A 17,727-nucleotide genomic window follows, 5' to 3' on the forward strand; every position below is an offset into this window, starting at 1 on the left:
AGGTGTCAGTTATAGTTTCCAAAGCCGTAAGTGGCAATAAATGGGTATGAATGGGATTTATAAGCTGCAGTGTCTTCTCTATCAGTGTGCTGGCATTGGGGCTGTCAGATGCTAGGGTAGTATCCATGAGAGTCTTTCAGTCACACCATGGGAGGGGTTCAGGAGGTAACAGCCAACCTTTTTGGAAGATACAACATCTTTATTGCTTTAAATTTACCTGTGCAGGTGCTGAACTGTTGTGTTAAAATGCCCAGGCTCGGTCTCTGCCAGCTGTAATTAAGTGCAGAGTTCAGTGCAGCTCAGCGTGCACACTCCAGTCAGATATTTCTGCAAATGTCTTCGAAGGCTTTTATGAGCAGCGAAGAACTAAAAGAAAGCCAGAAAGGTCTGCTAGGTGAAACTCAGCATTTTCTTGCCCAGTCAAACAGGAAGTATTGCCCTTCTAAGATTTGAAGGAACATCATTTAGTAACAGCTACTTAAAGGCGCATGTTGTCTGCAGGGTATAGATAGGTGCCTGATATTTTCAAAATGGTCTACAGATTGTCCCTTTTTTGTGCTAAACTGTGACTGTAATTCATGCAAAATATGTCCTAATGAGAATCTCCTTCCCCCAGAAATGCTAAGGCTGTTCTATTATGAAATTGTTAACTGCCTTGTAGACAGAAGAATTACGTATTATCACATATATTCTTCTGTGCCCTTTGAATGCTTCCGTATTCTACGTATTTACTTTATCTAGCTAAAGTATAAGTAATAAAAGTAAGAAAGTATAATAAGTATAGCTAAAAATAAAACTAGATTTAATTTAAGGGCTCTTGACGGATGAGTCCTAGTTGGTTTTGCAGGTGGCAGCTCTAAATGTTATTTCTCCTAGCTGTGCCTCTTCTTCCTCTGCACAAGGTTACAACCTGTCTCAGGGCAATAGCAGACCAGGATATGGCCATGGTTTGGTGTGTGAGCTCACAGTGCTGCTTGGAGTAGCAGCTTTGTACTGGTGTTGGGCTGGAGGTGGCTCAGCAAAGGTGCAACAACCCCTTCACCGAGCTGAAACCACCATGGCTTTATGGTTTGACATTGATCTCTCGGAGCTCCTCCAGTCAGATATGTGATATAAATGTGGTGGCTGTTGTACATAGATCAGGTCCTTTCCCTTCCTATTTTTTTAAGTGTTAATATTGCTATTGTATGGTGGGAAGCTGCAAGTTTCTATTTTAACTGAGGTTGCACTGCAGAGCATGAAAAGACTTAGCTGAGGCAGGTCAGTATAGTTGATCTGGTGTTAGTTTCTCTCTGCTGAAATTACGGGGCACGGGTTCCTCCATCAGGGCACAACAGTACATGCTAAGGATGAAGTTGTACTGTTGACTTTAAACCCCATCTTATGAAACAAGGCAAACACTGTGCTGGGTTTTGTGGTTTTCCTGTTTTCTGCCAAATCTCATTGCACTGTCAATTTTTATCTTTATAGCACAAGAAATGACTGAAAATTACTGATCTTGGTATCAGTTGGTGATGTAACAAATACAGTAGGGTAATAGGGAGGGAAAGTTTAATCTGTTTTTCATTTACAACTGAATTTTGAGTGATAACAGGTTATAAGTCTGAAGCTGACCTAGTTGAAGTCAGTGAAAAATGTCCTAATTTCATGCTAAGACTTGAGAACTTGTACAACCTTTTTTTTTTTCATTGAAATAGAATATTGAAATAGAATTGAATAATGAACAAATTTCATTATTTTGGATTTCAAGCTGTTTGGTTTTTTTTAATTTTTCACATCATGGAAGTACTGCATATTGTTAGACATAGGCTTTCTTCAGAGATTTTGATGTATTCTTTTTATGGCTATTATTTTAAAGTGATGCTGGGCTTGATACTGAAAGCCCATACGAAGTTCTTGTCATGGAGAACAAACAACATAAAGATCTAAGGAAAGCAAGTGTAGGAGACCAGGAGAACAAAAAACCCTAGAGTGTGATGACAGAAGGTGTTGACTTAGAGAGATGTCACCTTTGTGGGAAAAAGCCTCAAGTTGCACCGGGGAGGTTTAGATTGGATGTTAGGAAAAACTTCTTTACCAAAAGGATTGTTGAGCATTGGAACAGGCTGCCTAGGGAAGTGGTGGAGTCACCATCCCTGGAGGTATTTAAAAGACACGGTGCTTAGGGACATGGCTTAGGGGTGAATTTGGAAGTGCTGGGTTAATAGTTAGACTCGGTGATCTCAAGGATCTTTTCAAATCTAAAGGTAGGCTTGTAGTTTGAGCAGCCAAAGTGGGTTTGCAGGAGACGATGGAATGCTGAGAGAGGAAGCTTGGTAGGGTCAGATATGTAGGTTGCTCTACGGCTGGTTTTGCAGTGAGCTCTGAATTTAGTTTGGAGAGGGTGTAGCCAGGAACAATTAAACACGTGAAAATATCATTCCAGTTTCATTGTTGTTGTTGCTTTTCAGGTCAACAGCTTTGACATAAGCAATGTGTCCCACAACCACGCTCGAGCTGTGCTCTCCCAGCCATGCTCAGTGCTGCACCTCACTGTGCTGCGAGAGAGGCGGTATGGGAGCCGCACACACAACCATGCGGACACCACCAGCTCCCTGCGGGAAGACAGCTTTCAAGTGACGCTGCACAAGCGCGACTCCAGTGAGCAGCTTGGCATTAAACTTGTGCGCAGAACAGATGAGCCAGGGGTCTTTATTCTTGACCTTTTGGAAGGGGGGTTGGCTGCCCAAGATGGCAGGCTCTGCAGCAACGACCGTGTACTTGCAATTAATGGACATGACTTGAAGCACGGGACACCTGAGCTTGCTGCTCAGGTTATACAGGTAATTTGTATTCCCTACCTGAGTCCTTAGCTCAGCTTTATTTCTCGGGCAAAGCCTGGGGTAGAGGCTGTCCAGACATAACAGCTTGTGTAATGCCTAAAAGCCTGCAGCGATGCAATTTGCTGTGATTTATGTTCTGGAAATAATAGTGCAAAACAGGGCCTGCTTTGGCACCTAGCAGAATGAACTTTACCTCCTCAGAAATGAAAAGTGCTTTAGTCTTCCCTGGAATACAGCTTGAAGGTTAAAAGACTGATCTTTTGAGCAAGGAGTTACTACAAGCAAGCATATAGCCTATTGCTTAGCAGAAAAGAGGGAAAAAAAAAGGATTATTATATGTATAAATCATAGCTTAAGTCTCTCAGTAAGCTCTATAAAAGTGGGCTTTGTTTTGTATTGATTTGCCTGTGCCTGGAATTGGGGTTAAAACAGGGAAGTGATTTGTCAGACTTCATAGAGGCAAATAGATAGCGGCTGGGAAGGAAAAAAATAGGTCTTACATGAGTCCTGTGCAGTAAAACTCATTTTCTGAGTGTTCAAGAAAGGGCTGTTCCCAATGTCTGACTCCGAACTGGACACAAATATTACCCAAAGGTTGATGCATTGTGACATATGACCCTTCTCTGTTCCCACAGGAAAACCTTAACTCCATGCCTTTCTCACAGTCTGTAAGAAAACAGCTGCAGCCCATTGCCGCTTTCTGCTGATGAGATGTTGGTGAAAATTGCTGTGGTTTTAGGAAAGTTGGAATAGACCAGTAGTGGGTTCTTGCAGTCTAGTTGAGTTATCTTTGCTTAGGCCATCATCATATAGAGAACTGCAGTGCAAATGAGTAGTAAATATTTGTTTCAGGAATCAATTCAGTAACTTCCCTTGCAGTTAAAGGAAAATAACAACAGCCTTGAGAACTGTAATTTCTGTTTCCCAGTTTTTTGATAAAGTGGTCAGATTTTTATACTGGGTGACTTTTATCTATTGAGGCATGGTTTTGCAGCAATAGAAAGAATTGATATTTTGTTTAACATCTGGTAACTGAGTCTCCTGATACTCCCCTAACTCCAGAATCTAATAGTCTGCTCTTGTATGACATCTTTCTTGGAAGTCTCTTAAGGAAGTACCAGAGGTGTTCAGAGCTTTTGACCAAAATCTGAAGACTCTGGAAATTTCCGACATATTTCACTACCTATTTTCCTCTCTCTCTGCTAATAATCAATATCCCGTCTTGCTAATTACTTTGCTTTATGTATTCGACAGGCTAGTGGGGAGAGAGTGAACTTGATCATCTCTAGACCCCTGAAGTCACAGACAGTCAGTATTATCCGAGACACCACAACTCACAACAGCAACCCACACCAACACCAGTCCCAGCAGCAGTTTCACAGCCGACCTAACTCACATAAGGTTGGTGTTTCTCCTTCTAAGAGGTATAAATATCATTTTACTTACATTATAGTCTAAGTGTGTAGTGAGGTAAGATTGGAAGAAAGGGATTTATCTTCTTTTTTACATACTTTCTTTTTAAAAAAGAAAGGCAGGCAACTCCTGTGCAATGGTTTTTCATTGTTTTTCTGGATTTGCTGACTGCAGTGAAAGAAGCAAGTTCTCTGAGCTCATACAGCTGTAACTGTCTAAATGGCTCATGTGTTACTGCTGCATGGGAGAGCTGTCATTCAAGGATGTTATTTTTTTTGTTGCTGCTATTGCTGGCTGCAACCAGTAAGGACTTTAAAATGGTCTCTCTTTGTCATCATGAAAACACATGTATTTTAATTTCTCAGGAGCTTCTTTGTAGTTCTAGGCCGTAATAAATGAGGTAATGCTGATGTTCACTGAGACATCAAAAGATTTGGTGCTGTTTTGTGTCTAATCTTTTGACCATGTGGTTTTGTAGAGCAGTCGTAGAATTTAGCTTGTTCCAGTGTAGGATGCTGAGAGAAACTGGAGTGAAATTTTCAGCATGGGCCTTCATAAACTTTCTGACTATATTTAAGTATTTACATGAATGGCTTGTTTTGGTTTGGGCTTTTTTTTTTCCCTGACCTGGAGGAAATCCAGCCAAAGCTGATTTGCACTACTTAGTGCTTTTAAACCATTTTGTTGAAGTGCCTAAGTATAGCATTGGGGTGTATTTAGTTATGTTTTCTGGTTTTTCTTTAAGTTTAACGATGTTATTTATCCTTGTCAAACAGGATCTTTCCCAGTGCGTTACATGCCAAGAAAAGCACATTACTGTGAAAAAAGAGCCGCATGAATCCCTGGGAATGACAGTGGCAGGAGGCAGAGGCAGCAAAAGTGGTGAACTGCCCATCTTCGTGACAAGCGTACAGCCTCACGGGTGCTTGGCAAGAGACGGCAGGATTAAACGAGGTGGGGCCTGGCTTCCCTGCGGCACGGCACGGGTGGCCTCTGATTGCTTGTTGAATAATAGGGTCTCTGGAGTTGGGTGGTGTCAAAAAGTCGTCTCGCAGATGTAAGGAAGCATCCACAGATGGATGCTTTTCTTTATGTTTCAATAATGGAAATACACTATTTAGTATCACACTTCCACCTTTTCTAGGAAAGGGATGTTTAGAGAACGATAGCAGGGGAAGCGGATGAGACCAGGAAATGTCTGGTTAAATTCTTTAAAGCTGACGGTAATCCCCTGAGCTGAGGGTCTGGTGTGATGCTTTGTACTGTATAGTACATGCATCCTGTTTTTGTGTTTACTTGGGTGGGCTGGGCCCCAGTTCTGCCTGAAGAATCTCTGCTCCTCAGTATAATATCTAAACAGGAGAGATGCTCTGATGACAGGCTGCAGCTCACCCACGCTAAGTTTACCCTGAGAGCTACGTCAGTGTTCATCTTGGTTCATAAATGCTTTCTTATCCTCTGGGGCAGCTTGGGTTTGCCAGTCTTCCTGGGTGCTATAGCACCCGTCCTTGTTCCTCAGCTTTGCAGAAGGAAACGGGGAGGTGGAGATTAGACTTAGTGTAGATGAAGGCAGGCCTGCCTGTTTGACAGCAAAGGATTTGATGATTAAAACATAGGGAAAACAAAGACTGCCTATGGATCTCTGCAGTTCAGGGTTCACAGAATTACAGATTGTTTTAGGACAGAAATTTAGGAAAAGAATTTCACAGATTGCAAGTTTAAAAAGAACAATGTGGGAGCATACTTACATGCTTCTGAGAGAGGGAGATTTACACCCACATACCAGTGGGTATGCTCTTTCTGTACTACTATGAAATGCAAACTCGAGAGAAGAATCACAATTGCTCTTGCATTGTATAACACTAAAGCAGCCATAGCAGCAACAAAAGTAATTTCAAGTTAAGCTGCACCTCAACTTTAGCTTTCCTTGGGAGGAAAAAAGCTTTTCAAATATGAGTCTCATTCCAAATGTGACCCAGGCATTTGCACTTCTGCTTTTATCAGTAGGTGAGGCATTGTGTGAAAGAGAAGGCTGTCACTGCTTGGGCAGTAAATAAAATCCTTGTTTTCATCCTGAGGCTTTTAAAAATATTCTGAAATAAAATACAAATTGTGGCAGTTTTTTTAGTGGCTTTGACTTTTCCCAGATTATCTTTGTAGGGATGCTGTTTCTTTCTTCTAATGGACTGGGTTTTGTACCAGTCTTTCCAGTAAGTTTTTTAATTCCTTTTTGTTCTTCTGAGTAACAGCTTAGAAAAAGCAGAAGATATAGAACACTCTGTGGAGCCTCACTTACCTACAGGAGTTGGTTACTTTGAGGTGCATGTACTGTTCTTTCCAAAATTTTTCCTTTCTTTTAAAGTTAGGGTGGACCTAAGATCCACCACTGGAAGTCATTATGCAGTGGCACCTGCAATAGCAGTTGCAGCTGAGATGATGAGGTGTTTAGGTAATTTCTGTCTCAAATTTTCAAGGTGATATACCATAGAAGTCACAGCATTTGATGTGTTATGTGGAAATAAATGATACTGATCCAACTTAGTAGTTCAGTACATTAAACTTTCAAACTGGCAGTGTAAGGTATTCACATTCCCAGGCTTTTAGTACAGACTGCCTCAGCTCCAAAAAATACAGTATCAAATGAAACTCTGATGTGGGAGGTGCTGTTGGTAAAAAGGACTCTGACAGGCTGATTGTTATGTTCTCACTTGCTCCTTTGAACAGGTGATGTGCTGTTGGACATCAATGGCATTGATTTGACTAACCTAAGTCACAGCGAGGCAGTGGCCATGCTGAAAGCTAGTGCTGCTTCTTCAGTAGTCGCCCTGAAAGCCCTGGAAGTCCAGATTGTAGAAGAACAGCCCCAGGCTAATGAAGAGCAATTGAGTACCATCAGTGAAAATGAATATGATGCCAGCTGGTCGCCATCGTGGGTCATGTGGCTGGGACTGCCAAGGTACAGAATTGATTGATAAAGTAATTAGTTCCCTGTTGTAAGTTAAGTCCAAGATACAAAAGCATAGAACTTGTTAGTTGCAGCACATTTGCCTTTAGTTCTGCCTGCCTGACAGTCTCATAGAATCATAGACTGGTTTGGTTTGGAAGGGACCTTAAAGATCGTCTATTTCTAACCTCCCCTGCCATGGGCAGGGACACCTTCCTACTTGTTTGGCGGTGTGTTTACTAAGTGTACTATGAGCAGGAGCAATGTATCTGTAGGAAACTGGAAGTTAATAGACGAGTTTCTCCCTTCACTAACCTTAGTAACTAACCGTGTGGATTCTTCTCATTGAACACCAGCCATCTTTTCTTGTTTAACCGTAATTTTCTGTAGAATATCTAAAACCAAACAGATTGTTAATAAAACCAAAGTGTAAACCCACGTGTCTCTCTGCTTACCTAAATTTGCAAGGCCAAGTGTATAACCTTAGGATGGATCAGACTTGTCATTCTGATGGACTCTTGAGATGGGTCTCTTACAAATTCCCATGGGTTTTTTTCAAGAACCCATTACCATCTCTGCCAAATACAAAATCTCTTCAAGATTTGCAGTGAGCTCCCTCCCCTTCACTAATGTTCAGTCTGCAGGACATCACAATGTTTAATTTTTACTCTTCTATTTTTCACACTCTTGTGGCTACAGCTATAAGCTTATTCCAGCATTGCTTGCTATCCAGAAGAGTTCCCACTACAGCAAGGAGTGTAGTTGACTTCAGTCAAGGTGTGCAGGTTAATTCCTCCCTCTCTGATAGAGCTACCAAGGCTCAGTTCTGTAGTTGAAGTATAAAGCCACAATAAGAACCGGGCATATTGGTAGCAGAATGCAGTTGAAGGTAAGAGAACCATGTATTGGCCCTCCAAAGATTTCACACTTTTGCTATCAATTTTGCTATCAATTAATTTCTCTTCCACTCAAATATTAATGAGTTACCTAATTTCAGTAAACAGCTCAGTTTTGGTAAATGTACTTCCTTTCCATGCTTCAACAGTGGCCTATTGCTTATATATTACAGATGCTCATGTGCGGCTCCTAAAGTTATGCTATCCGTTGTGCTGAATTCTTTAGAGGAGTGTTGTACTTCAGTAAAGAACTTGGCATCTTTTTTACCCTAAAATTATTGTCTAGGATGTTTTGTTTTTAATTACAGTCATTGCCAACTTATTTGACAGGAATTAATTTTCACTGCAGGAGATAACATATACCAGTACAGTTGATGAAGCATGAACCGCACTGTATACATTCTGTGTAATAAAATGGTTAAGCATTTATATTTCCCTTACTGGAGATGCATCAGTTCAGAGGTAGCAAATGTGATGCGTGAATGTTTAGATCATTACTTAAAGTAGAAAAAGCCTAAACTGAGTGGGTGTGGAAGAAAAACACACTGCATTTTTGGCTTGGAAACTAAACACATCAGGTATCTGTCTTTCACCCACATTCTTGCCACCTATGAAATCCTTGAAATGTCATTCCATTACTGTCAGATTACAGAGTTAACTGTGTTGTAATTATCCTAGCACTGCATTATTTCTTTTAAACCACTTTTATGTCTCAAGATTGTAGGGGTTTTTTGGTATTCGGTTTAAATATAGTGAAATTACTCTGGGAACAGAAGTCTAATCACCATTCCTCCTCGTCTCTTCCATGCTTGGCACAGTGGTAATGATGAGACAGCAGGTGTTGTGCCTACTACAGAAATATCTATATGTGCTATACATGGCTTTTTCTCTTGCTATCCTGTGCTTCCATTCCACAGCTGCCTCCATAGCTGCCATGACGTGGTACTGCGGCGGAGCAATTTAGGGAGCTGGGGTTTCAGCATCGTTGGTGGCTATGAGGAGAACCACACAAACCAGCCTTTCTTCATTAAAACCATTGTTCTTGGAACTCCTGCATACTTTGATGGAAGATTAAAGTAAGCTAAAATAATAGTAGTAATAGTAATAATAATCAACACTTAAATAGTGATGGGGTACTGCAATTAGTTGCTTAAGGAAATACACTGCAGCATGTTGCATCTCATTAGTGCTTGGCCTCTTCTTTAGGCCAAGGGACATTGCATAATGTGCAGAACTGGCTAGTTTGTAACGTTTTTGTCTTCCTAGAGAACAGCTGAAAGGACAGAACTATAAAGTGGGGAAAACTGCTTTATTCTTTTAGATAGCCTTCTGAAGCCACTGCTGGAAACTGGTGCTAATTGCTAATGGAAGGGCAAGAAAGTAGATGAAAAAGACCTTTGAAAAGGTCTTTAAGAAAACAAGTCCCCATGCCAGTACCCTGAGAGTCATTAATTGCAGGGAAGACAATGAAAAATGAGGCACATTCATGAGGCAAGTTCAGCAAAGGCTCCTGAGATGGTGGGAGCTGGAGCATCTGCTCCATGAAGAGAGGGCTTTGAGGGCAATTTACAGCCCCTTCCAGACCTGCAAGAAGATGGCCAAGGAAATAGAGCCGAGACTTTTCACAGTGCTGTGGGGCAAAAAGCAACAGTGGGCACATGTTGAACAAAAGAGATAGAGATTGGTTATAAGGAGAAACTATTTCTCCATGAGGGTGGTCAGGCAGTGGCACAAGTTGTATGGCCTCTGCTCTTGGAGGTTCCTTCGACCAGAGTGGACAAAGCTCTGAGAGACCTGGTCAGGTCTCATAGCTGACCTTGCTTTGAGCAGAAGGTGGGACCATAGACTTCCTGAGGTCCCTCCTGACCTTAAAGATTATATGATTTTACTTACATATTGTATTTGGATGCAACCCTCAGGTCTAGTATTCAAATACGCAACTTAGCCTCTTGTAGGATGACCTACAATTTCTATTGTAGGATTGTATTCCTATTGTATTGCTAAGATGTTCTCTTACTCATTTTTTTGGTGAAGGTGGTAGTAAAGAATATGCAACTTGAAGTTTTATGGCATGATTTTTACACATAAATTTACTTACAAAGTAATTTAAGCAAAAAATATACTTATGCCTAGAGCCTTGACAGTAATTGATTTTTCAGTTCAATGACTAAGTAAATAAATGAAGAAATAGCTTGGCTGAATAGAGAATTACATTTCTTTTGCCAACTATAGAACAGTTTGGCTTAATTTAAAGATCTCAGTTCAACCCAAAGTAAATAATTTCAGATGGGGGACTTAATAACTAGGAGTCTTCAAACAAATGGAAATTCAGCATCATTCTTAAGCAGGGGGGAAGAGTGGCTGTGGTCACACTTATCCCCTTGTAAGGAATGGAGAAGAGGCTCTTGTGTGATGTTTGAATATTCTGAATCACTGAGAATATGGACTTAAAAATGGGCCATCAGCAAGGGAGAGCTCATTAAAGCCTGCACCATGAGTTATTGTGGGGTAGATCTTTTTGAAGCTGTTCTATTTTGTTTAAATTATCTAAATATTTTGTTAGGCTAGGGAGGAAAGAAGTAAATAGTATCACAGTTCTATAGTTAAGATGGTTTTCTGACATGAAATGATATGTCTGGTGTGGTTTTATAGAAGATGAAATTACTTCAGCAGAAAGGCTGGGTGAGTGAGACCCCACTCAGTCAACTATAGCATTGTGGTTTGGCTGAGGGGTACCTTCTTTTAGGCAGAGAAGGCCTTCAGAATGCACATTTGACTGGTGTTGGTCACACGGACTCTTCTTCCTCTGCCTTAGTGGAGGGCACCAGGAAAGCATCACTTTGCCATCCATTTTGGTGCTGCCAATAGCTGGGAGGATCACTTTCTGGAGGAGCCCTGTGTGATCTCCAGGGGTGTGTTTGGCTGCTCTGGTGGGTGCCACACACTCAAGTCACAGAAAGGAGATGCTTGGAGACAGGGCATGGTCAGTATAGGAAGGTGCTTTTTTGAAGTTTCTCTTGAGCTTGTAAAAACTGGAACTTAACCCTTTGAGGTCAGTTTTCTCAAGGCTGACAAACAGCATCCTCCCAAGTTTCTGCTCCCTGCTTCAAAACACAGAGATGCTACAGCTGCTCAGTTGAACCATCTGCTGAGGGCGGTTTCAAGCTAAATGGTTATGTTTGACAAAATTGTAAGCCCCTGAAAACAAGGTTTTCAGTTGGTAACCGTAAGTATCTTTAGTTACACCTCCTACACTGAAGGCATGCTTGGTGTAAATGTGTTATAATCCACACAAACAAACAGAAATGGTTCTGTCATGCACATGCTATCTCATTATCTTCTCTTGACTCCATTAGATCTTTCCGAATCTCTCTTTTCATGTTTCTATACAGGTTAGCTCTTAATGCAGAACTATCTTTGTATTAGAATTGAAGTGTGGTGATTTGGGAATTTCCCAGATGAATCTCAGTAGTAAAACAGACTTAAAATTGAACCTCTTCGTGTTTCAGCTGATGCAAAACTGTCACCCCAGCAATGAACTGTTTGTTGGTGTGTACTGGTTACTGCAGAGCAGTAGTCATAATTTGGTTTTCTTCTTCTTGTGTTTTTTAGGTGTGGCGATATGATTGTTGCTGTAAATGGACTATCCACAGTTGGAATGAGCCATTCTGCACTTGTTCCCATGCTGAAGGAGCAGAGGAACAAAGTAACTTTAACAGTGATTTGTTGGCCTGGAAGCCTCATATAGAGTTGCAAATCACTTCGGTTCAAGCAGCATCTTTTTCTAGATAGCTGGCACAAAAATCTCTTCTATCTTCTTTTTCCCTATTGATACAGCTGGTTATAAGCAGGGCCAAAACTGCTGTATTTTCTTTTTTCTTACAGGCCTCTCAGACTTGCTCTGTATATCTTTCCATCCTGAAATAGCCATTTCTGTTTGCTATATATCTATTGCTGACGCAAATGCAAATATACATGAGCCCACAGAGAAACTCCCACTCTGATATGGTTGCCATTGAGCTTTCCCCATCAGGCTTGTAAAATTAGCAGAAGAACTTAGTGGTTCTTTGGGTTTCTCTGTGCAGTCCTCAAGTTATATGTGGTATATAAACATAATAGCCATGTGCCCATTCTTCCCTGCAAAAAGAACATGTGTCAGTACCAGAACGACGCGTCTATCTGCTGCTCTGAATCAAAATCTGTTTCCAGAGGTACGTCTCTTCATTGCGTAAGCTTTTCCAATTTTGATTCAGTATTTCAGACTGATTCATGCAATCCATCTTACTCACCAGAAATCACTTGGTCCCCCAGATTTTTCATGCAGGGCATCAGTGTTCATAGAAAAGTAGGACAAAAGCCTGATATTACTGGAATTTTTATAAAGTGCAATAACTGGACTCTTTGCTAGGAAACTTTAATATATTACAGAGTTTGTATCCTATAGTGGCAAGAAATATGGAAGTAATTACTGTTGCAACGCTGGCAAGAATACACATGCCCGAGGTCGCCTTTGAGTGAGTGGCTTGCAGTATTAGACTTTACTTTACAAATGAATGTTTTGCTATGTCAGAGAATTTTGATGAACATTTTTACAAAGATCATTTTTACCGTTTCTATTGTAGTTGTCAACTCCCTTTGTTCATGTGTGGAAAAAATACTTTGACTTGTACTTTCTAAATGAGAGAATTATTTCCAGGGAAAAAGCAAGCTGTTAAGAAACCATACACTATGGTTTACAAGTGGGCAGGCTAAAAGGAAGGCTCTTTGAATTCAAGTCCAAGTGCAAAGCAAGCTGCAAAGTTCGCGCTTACTCTGTCACCTCCCGGCAAATGTGCAAATGCCTAGATACCAAATGCTGAAACCATCTCTCTTGCATTTCAGAATATTATTTTAATTTCCTTTAGAGAGCACCTGCTATTAAGTTGTCAGTAGAGTAATACTGTTTCTCTTGGATTGTAGTTAGTATTTTTACAAGCCAACCTGTAACTTCTAGACTTTGCCTTTCCATGATATTTGTAGGCTAAGCACCCATTTGTTTAAGAAAAGAGGGGTGGAGCACAGAAGGAAATGTGCTGACCTGGAGCTAACCCTGTGTGTTGTCAGTGTTCTGCAAATTTGAAAAAGAGCTTCATTTATAAAGCAGGTTCCCAACCTGAACTGATTTTATGAATGACTATGTATTGTAGTATTCATTACCAGAGAATGTATTTGAGAATCACAGCATATTTCAGTTGCGAAGCATGAACTTTATGTTCCAACTTAGCTGGTATAATGTCAGGGCATATTATCGCATGTCATTAATCCCAGTAGCTTTGTTTTCAAAAGAAATAAAGTTACTCTTTTGCAAAAAAAAAAAAGTACAAATCTCATACGAATGAAGTGGTTTTATTTCTCTCTGTAATGTATCAGTTTCATTTCATAACATTAAAACACTAAAGAATGTCCTCTGCAGTATATCACTATACTGAGAATCTTTGTTCCTGAAGCAAATACCAAACTTCTTTGATACTCTAACTGATTTGAGAATCAGTTTCCTCCCGTCCCCAGATGCTGTTTAACTGTATGCTTTGCTCTTAATGAGGATTTTTTTGGTAAAGTACATCTTAGTGTAGAGTGTAGGGAAGATTTTGATGTGTGTACTAGATTTAATGTTTGTTTGGGGTTTTTAATTATTATTTTTAAAATGACACTTTTCAGTCAAAACCCTGCAAAAATCAGATTTTTAGATTTTTTTTTTCTCTTTTACGTGTGTATGTAAGAAAAGCATGGGTTAGCTTAAACTGTGTGGTTTTGTTTCTGTGAGCTGTAGCTTTTGATCAGAATGTCTAGTGAGAAAACCTTTCTGAATTAATTCCCTTCCTGAATCATTTTCTCCTCTTTTTCTTGTAGCTTCATAGTTGGGTTTGGTTTTCTGTGCCTTCTGTTTTAAATTATTTCAAGGTTATTTTTCTTTCCAGATATTGCATTCTAATTGTATGGTATTAATGGAGGATGAGTGAAAATAAACTTTCATTCTACTCATTGTAGTAACTCAAACTATTGTCTCTTTGCAAAAGATACCAGACTGGGTTTTAAGGTATTTTTATTTCCTGCTGTGATTTATCATACATTACAGTTAGTGAATGTACCAAAAGAGTCTGAGGGCATGCTCATCCCAGCAGGGTAGCATACCAGCTGTTTAACCAGTAATTCCACGCTGAGGAGTGTTTCTGAAGCAGAGGCGAGATGCGTGCCTTATGGTGCATTGCCACAAGCAGCATTTCCTTTCCCCCTCAGCACCAGCTGGTACCGATCAGCTGGAGGATGTTTTCACAGCATAGATTTGATGCAAGGAGACAGTCTTGCTGGAAACATGAGTTTTACAGCTGGAACTTGAGCCTCCTGGCAATCAGTTCCCCTCTCAGTCTCCTGCAGGCAAGTATGCTCTATCTTTAGATGTCCGTGAAGCTGGAATGCATCTAAAAGCAATTTCTTAATGATTAGCAGTAAAGCTACCCAGAACCTGGACTTTTAGTCCTTGCGGTAGTTAGTGGGTTACGAATAGATGAGTTCCTTTCAAACAAAACTATGCCTATGTACAGAAGAAACTGGACACGTCCACCAGTAGGCTATTAGCTCTTCTCGTAAGGTGGGAGCCAGATGATTAGAGTTTTGATTTACAGACAGATTAATGTATTCATTGTTGCAGGTGAAGGTGCACAAAACAGTTGTGTGAGGTGGTGGACCAAGTCATCTGTGTGCTGGAGCTTCATAGGAGTAACACCTTCCCCAGACAACCCTAGGCATCCTCAGTGAAGAATGTAAACCAGTTCATTCTGCTTCACAGCATGCCAGGGAAGTGAAATCTGAAGACTTTTAATTTGCTGCTCTAAACTTCCTATTTAGAGTAGGTAACAACAGAGGGGAAAATTTAGCATGACAAAAGAATTACAAATCCATTTATTTGTAAATGTCCTAATAGATCTGGGGTGGGTATAGTGAAAATCTAAGCCTGGTTCTCAGATACAGTGTGACCCAGATAATATCAGAAGCAAGGCAAGTTCCTTTTAGAGAGACTTAACCATTTACTTCTGAGGTAATTTTAATACATTGTGAACTAAGTTAGGAGATCCTGATGAGTTAAAAGAATGAGTATGCCAGGCAGGGCAGCATGTCTGATATTACATGTCTTGATAATACAGGGACCAAAATATAACACAAAGGAAGGTCACTGAATCAGTGAACATCCTTGTCCCAGTTGTTTCAGGCACCTTCTAGGCAAGCTTGCTTACCTAAAAAGCAGATCTCCCCCAACACATAGAAAAAGGAGAGACAGAAAATGATTTGCAGTGACCTCATCGCACCTGCCATAAACCTGTCCAGCTAGTGAAGAACAGTTCTTAGATTACGTGTTGCCCAGAGGGTGGAGAAAGCCTCAGACTTTATCCATCTGGGACAATTAAAATAACTTTATGTGGGTAAGAAAGCTTAATGTTAGCTAAATGTTGATGATGACCTCTTTGTTGCCATATGATGTGGTGGATGGGTCCCATGAATATTAGCAGTGCAATACGGATGCAATGCCCATGTCAATGATACATTGATATGATGGTGATGAACTCCCTTCCGTAGGGTGATGCCACCAACCCTCATAAATCACAGAGGCCTGAAAGTCCAGTCAAAGGAGCCTGCTCAGCATCAGCAGTGGCATTCACTGCGCCTGAAGCTGTTTTAGAAGGAGAGGGAATGTGTGTTTGGGGGTTGTTTTTGTTGTTAAACTCTGCTGATAAAGGCTGGCTGAAGGAATCTGTGCATTGCAAGCACAGCCAGGCACAAACAGCATGCTCCTCAGCAGGAACAGCCACGTTTGTTTTGCCAAAGGAGGTATGAGAGCAAACCATTCCCATTGCAGGAGGAGTACATGAAGATGGAAGAGATGAAAGAGGAGAGCCCCTTCTGTGACTCCTAGGGGCAAATATCACATCTAGGAGGGGTTACCCCTCTTCACCCTCCTTCCCAAGTAGTAGTACTTACCTTAAAGCACCTCAGCTCCCTTCCTGGACTTTTCCTGCCCTGCTTTAGCCACAGTGAGACCGTGGCTTGGATTTAGAGAGAAGAAACAGTGGCATTGTGGCTACTTTGCATTCCTCAGCAGCCTGCCATGGTGTTAAACACTAGCTTTGGCTTCACGGGAGTCAGAGGTTGTGGTCTCAGAAGTGACTCAGTCTTGGGCGTCTTGCAGAACAACCATCCCCACCTCTTCATCTGTAGCTGCCCCCATTCACGTCAACACATCAGGAGCACTCACTAACTCTGGTTTCAGAACTAGGCTTGCCTAATGCTGTGGATCCATAGCCCACAGGATAACCTCTGCTGTGTAGGGGTTTCATCCAGCAGCTCTGCTTTACCCCTGAAGCATAGTGTATGGTGGTGCAAAATCACCAGGCAGCAAGACCCAAAATGCCTTTCTTCTGCTCATAAACCATGCAGGTATTGAACCTCAGCCAGCCTCAGACTGTCCCACAAGCCCTTTCTTAGTGAGCAGCTGCACTAAGGGCAAACGAACCGGGTCTATAGTTTGGCCCCAGCTTTTTATGGTGATGAATGAAGTACACAATTAAGGAGCCCATTTGGTATTTTGATCTGGGACAAATCGAAGTGCTGGTGGCTTTGCTCCCAGGTTTTGCTATAAAGCGATTGTGGAAAGCTACTGAAGAGAAGCATTTTAATCAGATTAGGATAGATAAAGAGTATAACCCCTTGGTTATACAATTGAGCTTTCTAATCATATTAAACTTTAATACTGGCATCAGTGCCATATTGGAACAACAATCGCAAAAAGCTACAAGCATAAAATATTACAGATCCTTAAACATATTATGAAATGTCATCCACTGAGGTTAAAAAATGTTACCGTGTTTGGGGAAATGTGCCAGCTAAAAAAAAAATAGACCGAACTGGGAGCCCGGAGTCCTGTGTCCATGTGCAGATTAAATGCAGCACAGCAGAGGCAAGGCTTGACCTTTCTGTTTCTTACATTTTTATTCATTAAATTGCTTCCCCAACAGCTACTTCTGCCACCACTATTACCCATCTTAGTCCTCATCCACCAGCATGCTAAGTACACTCCACTCTTTTTGCAATCAATTAAAGGGTCCCTTGTTGTGAGGAACAGCAAGAGGTAGCTCCTCTTTACTGGTGAAGCAGCCCTGGGTAGAAACAGCTTCAGCTCTCACCCCTCTGCTGCTGCAGCCACTGCTCAGCATCCATCAGTGCTTAATGTAGGAGAGGACTGAAGCCAAGAGCCAAAGGAAAGGGGCTGTTAATGCACATCAAATACCTGATTTAAGTGGGCTGGTCTCGTGACATCTGTGTCTCCACTGATCTGAGTTACCTCAGTGAGTCAGGCTTGCAAGTACAAAGGACCTTGCTTGGGAACGGTGGCCTTGCACTGCCAGCAGCTGCAGGTCCTGAGGTACGCCTCAGAGCTGCAGCAGCCTTGGATCCCAGCAGGGTTCACGGCTGGCCCTCCTTGAGTGAAACGGGCAAGCAGTAACTCAGACACAAAGGTTTTCCTTTCTTCCCCCTCTAAGCTCTTCCCACAGGCATGCCAGAGGTGTTACATCCATCCTGTTTTGGTTGAATAGAGTCAAGGTAGGAAAGACCTTGACTT

At 41.3% G+C, this 17,727-nt stretch overlaps 1 protein-coding gene across 4 annotated transcripts in view; it reads left to right on the forward strand.

The window, feature by feature from the left end:
* LNX2 (ligand of numb-protein X 2) overlaps positions 1-14,096 on the forward strand; it is a 47,533-nt gene extending 33,437 nt beyond the window's left edge. For all 4 annotated transcript variants that reach the window (XM_061457598.1, XM_061457600.1, XM_061457599.1 and 1 more), the window contains exons 5-10: positions 2,451-2,822; positions 4,077-4,223; positions 5,012-5,189; positions 6,960-7,191; positions 8,993-9,151; positions 11,688-14,096. In XM_061457598.1, coding sequence (XP_061313582.1) covers positions 2,451-2,822; positions 4,077-4,223; positions 5,012-5,189; positions 6,960-7,191; positions 8,993-9,151; positions 11,688-11,823 — 1,224 coding nt within the window. In that variant the 3' untranslated portion in view covers positions 11,824-14,096. The remainder of the gene's footprint in view (positions 1-2,450; positions 2,823-4,076; positions 4,224-5,011; positions 5,190-6,959; positions 7,192-8,992; positions 9,152-11,687) is intronic.
* Positions 14,097-17,727: the final 3,631 nt, after the last annotated feature.

Source organism: Pezoporus flaviventris, unplaced genomic scaffold (genome assembly GCF_033815535.1).
Source record: "Pezoporus flaviventris isolate CSIRO_AGI_PZ_B2104156 unplaced genomic scaffold, CSIRO_AGI_Pfla_v1 ptg000025l, whole genome shotgun sequence".
NCBI lineage: Eukaryota > Metazoa > Chordata > Aves > Psittaciformes > Psittacidae > Pezoporus > Pezoporus flaviventris.